This window comes from Olea europaea, chromosome 7, assembly GCF_002742605.1.
Source record: "Olea europaea var. sylvestris chromosome 7, O_europaea_v1, whole genome shotgun sequence".
Taxonomy (NCBI): domain Eukaryota; kingdom Viridiplantae; phylum Streptophyta; class Magnoliopsida; order Lamiales; family Oleaceae; genus Olea; species Olea europaea.
The window spans coordinates 25046746-25054700 of record NC_036243.1 but is presented as its reverse complement, the minus strand read 5'-3'; the positions used below and the strand labels follow the sequence as shown (position 1 = coordinate 25054700).

Here is a 7955-nt window from a genome sequence, read left to right as displayed (position 1 = left end):
AATTATAGGGTTATCAGTTTTTGGTGAAATTTTAGTCAAATTTGATTGGAAACGTGCCAATGAACAAAATTCATCAGCAGCTGATGTGGAGCCAATTTTGGGAAAATTTATTCGTTTAGGCCTTCGTCTATGCGTTGTTTTATTTTTAACAAGTTTTATTTTGGTTATATATCGATGAATTTAAGTCGAATTTGAATTCCGTTTATTGATGGATAATATTTAAGATTAGGACTTTCAATTTTAGTCATTATCTTGATTTTTTTTCATTTTCGGAATTTTTTTTTATTTTTTAATTTTCTCAAATTTTCCTAGGGTTTTTGCTATATAAAGCATTATACCTTTTGTGGCCGCATTAATTGACATAAATAAATTTTTTTTGTGAGTTTTTTTTTTTCATCTTGTAAGATTTTTTCTTCTAAATTGTCACGTCGCCTTATATGCCTACTCTATTATTTACAATTGTAATATAGTGGATTTGAACAGATAATATAATATTTTTAAGATGTCATGTTGCGTTAAAATTTCAATGACGTTGTCATTGTGGTGATGGGGTAGTCAATTTTTTCTTGTGTAAATCTGGAGCAAGTTCAACCAAATGGAGAAAAAGGACTAAAGTAGTAAGCCAAATAAACATTTGAATTTTTAATGTATCGCATGCTTTTACTTGATACTTGTCCATCTCCATTTTAACTTTTACGTCGACGTGGAATCAAGCTATCATTTTTTATCCCTTTTGGCATAACATCCTTTTTGTTTGTGTTCATAGTAGTTAGGAGAGTTTTGAAAGAGCTGACCTACACTAATCTAGAAGGAAAATCCATCCAAATATCATATTCTAATCAAGACTCCACCTCGGGCAAAAGTACTGATGGGAATATACTTGTTAAAGATAAACATTTTGCTAAATTCAAGTTACAACTTATTTGCAATATCAAATAAAAAAAATTATTCATTTACTTTAATCTAAGGGTCCATTTGATTACGAAGATGAAATTTGGGTGGAAAGAAAACGAATTCCAAGAAATTGAATTGCTTAGAAATTGTTTTTCTAGGAATTGTAAATTATTGTACTTGATTAGTATAATTTTTCACATAAAAAATGTTGAAATAAAAGTATTATTTGGTGTCTGTTTGACTTTATTTTATATGAAAATTGTCAATTAAAGGGATATAATTTACTAATATTGGGGATGAAATTTGTTTTCACTGCCCAAAAAACTAAGAAAATCTTCTATCTTTTGATATTCGTTTAACTTTGTTTTACATGAAAATTATCGATTTAAAGGATATCTTCTTTTACAATTGTTCCCATTTCCACAAAAAATAAAAATAAATAAATAAATTGAAGAAGAAGATGGAAAACCATTTCTCACCAAAGTGATGGGAAAAGAAATTCTCCAAAAACCATGAAAATGTGACAGTGTGAAGAAAGGAGAGAAAACCAATTCCATGTTAAATTTTGCCTATCAAACATGAAAAAAGGTGGAAAATGGAATTTTTCATGGAATTGAGGTGCAATCAAACATGGCCTAAATAGAAAATATACCAATCAATAAGTAATTAATTTTTCAATTACGCACCTAAACATATACAATATAATTTCACAAAATCATCACATCATTGATTATACTTATTTATAAAAATAAAAATAAATTATCTTTGACATACAATATACAGTTGACAAAAGAATGACAATGAAGGAAAAATTTCACACCTTCAAATACTTTTTGTAAAATTTACAAACTCTACACTAATAACAGCAAAATAATTACAAAACTCGTGCAATACACGCGAAATAGTGTGTAATTAAAGAATTCATTTTTTTTAGAGATTTTTTAGAATGGATTTTGCGAATGATGTATATATTTTTTGAAGGATGTGTGGTAAAAAAGTAAGAAAAATTAAGAATTTACATGCAAAATAATTTCTTTTTACAAATGAATTGTTAAAAATGAGTTTGAATCGAAAAGTGGGACTAAACTTAGACAAATTATCAGACAATTATAATGAACCCAATAAGCAAACTTAAAAATTAATTTTAAGTAACATTGTTTTAATCAGAAAAATGTAAATATCAATTGTCCATCAAAAAAATTACTCACTTAAAAATATTATTTACTTAGTTTTCTTTCAAATAATTTTTAGGTATTGTTTAGATAAAAGTTAATAAAATGCATGACTAGATAAAAATATGTGATTAAAATTAAATTTGATAAGTTGAAAAACACAAATTTTAATATTTTTTCATAGGATAATGAACATGTTGATTTTACCCAACAACATTTGACTTAAATGTTCATTAATTATTGAATTTATATCTCGAACACATTTTATTCACTGGACTTTAAAATTTTAAAATACCTTTGAGTAGTTATTAAACTTTAACATGATGCAGTCCATCGCTCACTCATGATTTTTAATAAGTCTATGAGCTTTAAAATGCTTTAGAGTAGTTGTTGTACTCCATCACTCACTCATTATGTTTCATTTGTCATTGAACATTTACCCCCATTACATTTTAAACATGAGTGGTCACTGAAATGTTTTTGAATAAATTTAATTTTCTATGAGCTTTGACCTAGATAAAAAAAAAAGAATAAAATAAATATCGTATAGACGATAAGACTCAATCTAAGAACAGTATCGATATTGGTAAAAAAAATTAATTTCTCTAATCCTCAAAATCCATGTCCAAGGGGATATATAGAATAATGCTAATTTCAAATTTATATAAATTTTAGTTTAGATCACAATATTCCTTTACGTCGAGAAAATAAAATTGAGAAATTATTTCTTTTTTTCTTAAACAGACAATGAAATTTTCTTTTTCGAGTCAATAATATTAATCAAAATTAATAAAATATAATTTTTAGAGTTGTCACAAAATGTTCAATTTTGTGAATAGTTGGATTCAAAATTTAGCAATCATTCCAAAGTATTTTAAAGTTCAGTGAGTAAAACATGAAAAATATATAAGTTCAATGACTAATGGAATGAGTGAACGATGAAATACAACATGTTATATTTCAGTGATCACTCGTAAGGATTTTTGAAATTTAGTGAGTAAAATGTGAAGAATGTATAAATTTAGTGACTAAGGAAACAATTAACTCAACAACTTCTAGTCGTCAGCAAAGGAGTGCCCTTGTTTGATACTCTTTAAAATTATAATATATTTTTTTCTCTTTTCTTTTTAAACACACATTCTTTAACAATATTATACGTAAATAAAAAAAATTTCCTTCTTTTTTAATACATATTCTTCCAAAAAATACAATTTTATAATATATTTTACAAAATTTCTCTTCATAATGGGCTCAAACAAGGGCAGAATCCAACTTGTGAACTACAGGATGGACCTTACGACGACTAGTAGATGAGTTGCTGTCTGCTGGAAACTACAAAAAAGTCAACGACCATCATAAAAAAATCTAACCATCTGACAAAATGTAAAAGAGTAATTCTATTACTACTACAAAATTTAATTATTACACCACATTATAATCACACCACAATTAATATATATTTTCAATAAATATACCACAACAAATTTACAATTATACTCCTAATATAATAAAAACTAAAATAAAATAAAATACAATATTATGATATACTGATCCTCCCAATATACTTCATCTTCATTTTATTTTTTCTTAGAATATGTTTTTCTCTTTCTGCTTTCATCTCCATCTGTGTTGACACATTGCAAGTTTTTCATTATTCACCCTCTAATAATTTAACTGCAACATATATGGCTTGGGTATACTGGCCATTTACCCGCAATAATTAGTTTCCATAATTTTTTTTCCCAAGACCTCTCTGAATTTTTAATTCATTGAAATCAAAAGTAGCAAGCCAGTTTTCTCCGAATAAGTGTACCCAAAACCAAGAAAGAGGGGATCTTTTATTTATTCTATTTAATTCTCAATTCATGAAACCACTAGATTAAGGAAAAAAAAATTAAAATAAAAAAAATGATGGAATAACACCATATAATATGAATAAATTTACTTATATAATATAAATAAATTTACTTCGAGGAAAAGAAAATTATCTTTGCCTCGGTGGAAGAAAGCAAAAGTCTCTATTGGTGAAAAAGCTATGCACAATTAAATGTTGAAAAAAAAGGGAGAAAAAATAAAGATTTTTATTTGTGGTGGAACAATAATTTATTTTAGGCTAATTATGTAATTTTGCTTAAGATATTTAAGTAAATAAGAAAAATATTAAAAATTGTGGTGTAATAATTAAAATTTGTAGTGGTTACCCAACTTAAAAATCCAAAAATCTAACCATCCCATACCCTTCAACCGAACAGTGCTAGCAATTTTCACTAAAATGGCTAAGAATTCAGCAGGTTCCAGCGAAACTGCCGGGAAGCCCATAAGATGCCGAGGTACGTTTAATCTCAGTCTTCATTTTCACACGGACACGGGTAATGGATTGAGGATTGCTTAAGTGAGTGTAAGGAAAGACTTGAGAAGTTGATTGGTCAAACGGTTCGTGTGCAGCGGCTGTGGTTAGGCAAGCAGGGGAGCCAATGGTGATTGAGGAAATTATTGTGGCACCTCCAGGATCTGCTGAAGTTCGAGTCAAAATTATATGCACTTCTCTCTGTCACAGCGATGTCACTTTCTGGAAATTAAAGGTGTATGATCTATCAATTACATTTATTGCTGTTGATTCTGCTTTTCTTGACTTAATATTGATAATTTTTCAATCGTTTTCGATACTTTTGAAGGATCCTCCTGGTTTTGTTCCAAGAATTCTGGGGCATGAAGCGGTTGGGTAATTGTTTAGACTGATTTTTTAATTGTTTTGTTGAAAATGAAACAAAAAAGGCACCGAAGTATTGATTTTTCAAGCATAAGCTTCATATTAATTGTTCATCCTATGTATTTCAATAAAAGTATTGATGAACTGCAAAGTATGGACCACAGAGCATGTTCGACTATGCTTGAAAAGTTTTACATTTTTAGTGAGTTGTATTTTATTTATTTATTTTTTTTTGATAAACATGTTTGAAAACAGTAACTTTTACTTACTTTAAGCTTAAGTCAACACGTTTGTGCTAATTTTTAGGCATGCTTTGTGAAATTATGCAACTGAGTATACTTATAAACTGGAATAGCTAAAATCTACGTCTTTAAAGGGGCAAATTCAATTTTTCTAGCCATTACTTTGGTGTTGTTAATTCACTCGATAATATTATGGACAACGAGTGCGGATATTTGTTAATAATTCAGTTTTGTTTTGAATCTCATATATATGCGGTGCTCACAACTATTCAATGTTTATGTGATGAAGCATTGTGGAGAGTGTTGGGGAGGACGTACAAGAATTTAGTGAAGGTGATACTGTAATCCCAATATTTTTGCCAGATTGCACTGAATGTGCTGATTGTACGTCAAAAAAGAGCAATTTATGTTCAAAATATCCTTTCGAGGTCTCTCCTTGGTTACACAGAGATGGGACTAGCAGATTTACTGACCTCAAGGGAGAGACTTTATACCATTTCTTATTTGTGTCTAGTTTTAGCGAGTACACAGTTTTAAATACTGCTAATGTAACAAAAGTCGATCCTGCAATCCCGCCAAACAGAGCATGCCTCCTCAGTTGTGGAGTGTCAACAGGTATTGTGGCTGTCTTAACGGTTTTTAAACTCCCTCTTGGTTAATCTTTTGTTCATAATTCCACATTTTATTGAAATATTTTACTCTAACTTGATTCTGGAAGAGTCTGTAGCACGTCACTCAATACATAACATCTTTTCCAGGTGTGGGAGCTGCCTGGAGGACTGCAAATGTGGAAGCACGATCAACAGTTGTGATCTTCGGGTTGGGAGCAATTGGATTAGCAGTATGATCTTCACCTGATAGAATAGGGGAATCTCCTACTTTTCATGTATTTTCTTGTTATAATTGAAATTGTTTTTTCAAGAAAACGTATAAATTAGAGAGGCGTTGCAGGTTGCAGAGGGAGCGAGGTTATGTGGTGCTAAAAAAATCATTGGTGTGGATATAAACCCACAAAAATTTGAAACGGGTAATTTATTTTCCTAATTCTTCTTGGGATTTTAGCAGCATTAACTACTAATCGATTAAAGGGGATAGTGCAACATTTCAGAACACATTCTGTGTATTTTGTCGTTCTTGGATTGATGTTCTTTTTCTCTTACGCTTAGATACCCTAGAATCATTAATTCTGTCAATTATAAGTTTTGAGAAATAATGAACTACCCTGATTTCATTTCTCTGCTCTACATAGGTAAAATATTTGGAGTAACTGATTTTGTCGACTCCAGGAACTGTGGAGATAAATCTGTGCGGCAGGTAGTTCTCTTAATTCAATTTTATTTTATTGTTTTCTAACAATACCGATGCTTCAGACAGCACCAATGGAAAACGTTGTCAGATGTCGTTTCCTTGTCCACTCCAGTCCAACATTAGCCTCAAAGAATCAGAGGGGTGTTATCTCGTGCTTGCTTCCACATTTATTAATTTTTTCTTCTTCATTATATTTCTTAGGTCATAAATGAGATGACTAATGGGGGAGCAGACTACTGCTTTGAATGTGTTGGAATGGCTTCTTTGGTCGAGGAAGCATATGCTTGCTGCCGAAAGGTTTTCTTCTGTCGTGTCTAAAGTCCTATCTTTTTCACGCACTGACACTCACACTGCAGTCATTCTATAATAGGGGTTTTGCTCTTGTAACAGGGAGGCTGATCGCCTCCCCTGTTTTCCTAGCAAAACCCTTCTTATAGATGCTGCTTAAATGAGGCGTCTGAATATTTCTTAGTTGCATTGATAAGCAGAAGATATTTGACGAGAAGTTACTGATTTTTAGCTTTTTCCATTTACCCTCCTTTTCGTCTAATTTCAGGGTTGGGGGAAGACTGTTGTGCTAGGGGTGGACAAACCTGGAGCAGAGCTGAAATTCAGTTCATTTGAAGTCCTTCATTCTGGGAAAACTATCACGGGATGCTTGTTTGGAGGTCTTAAACCAAAATCCGACATCTCCACCCTAGTTAAACGTTATATGGACAAGGTAATTAAAGTTTATCATAGTCCTTTCTGCTCTTTTCAGGATTAACTTGCTCGAATAATGAAGGATATTCTGCATCTTTCTTTGTATCTCTGGATACCTTTTATTACAGGCCTCCTTCTTGTTGAACATTTTTTCTCTCTCGAAATTTAGCTTAAATAAATATTGATCTTTCATTTCCACACGTGCAGGAATTGCAACTCGACGAGTTCGTGACCCATGAAGTTGGGTTTGAAGACATAAACAAAGCTTTTGACTTACTTTTGGAAGGAAAGAGCCTCAGATGTGTGATTTGGATGGACAAATGAATTTTTTTTCTTACAATGTATGCCTCTGCGATGTATCCATGTGCTTTTACTGATCACTTTTTTGCAATAATTTCCATTCAACCGAAATAAATTTTCTGAGTTTGAAACAATCACATCAAACTTGTTTTTTGTAGATGAAATTGCTTCAATCTTCTTGAGCTTTTGCTTAGATGAACTGTCCAGAGGGATAAATAAAAACTATTTAAGTGCTTGCTTAAAAGTTTACTTTTAACTAAAAAAGTAAGAAATAAGTTACTTATAACATAGGAATTACTTAAAGTAAATTTTACTTGGACGTAAAAGAAACAATTAAGTTATTTCAAAAAAATAAAAAATAATATTAAATGTCTTTTTTGTTCTCCTTTTGATCTTTCACTGCCCAGATTGAAAATAAATAACCAATGTAAATTAGTGAACGTATTTTTCCTTTGAGTAATGTTATTCATTTAGAATCCAGTTAATGATCAATTTATGTGACAGTACGATCATTGTCACATTGTCTAATGAAGTTGAAATGCATTGGGCAATGTAACAATGACTTTATTACCATATAGACCATCGATTGTATAAATTCTAAATGGATAATATTATTCTTCTGGTTCA

At 30.6% G+C, this 7955-nt stretch overlaps 1 protein-coding gene across 1 annotated transcript; it reads left to right on the top strand.

Moving 5' to 3' along the window:
• The first annotated feature begins 4255 nt into the window (after positions 1-4255).
• Positions 4256-7485, top strand: LOC111397554 (alcohol dehydrogenase-like 7). Its single transcript, XM_023024545.1, has 10 exons — positions 4256-4396; positions 4512-4648; positions 4742-4788; positions 5308-5633; positions 5777-5859; positions 5970-6045; positions 6268-6332; positions 6528-6623; positions 6883-7047; positions 7236-7485. Exons 1-10 carry the CDS (start codon positions 4339-4341, stop codon positions 7350-7352), a joined length of 1170 nt encoding a protein of 389 aa, XP_022880313.1. The 5' UTR covers positions 4256-4338; the 3' UTR covers positions 7353-7485.
• The last annotated feature ends 470 nt before the right edge of the window (positions 7486-7955 follow it).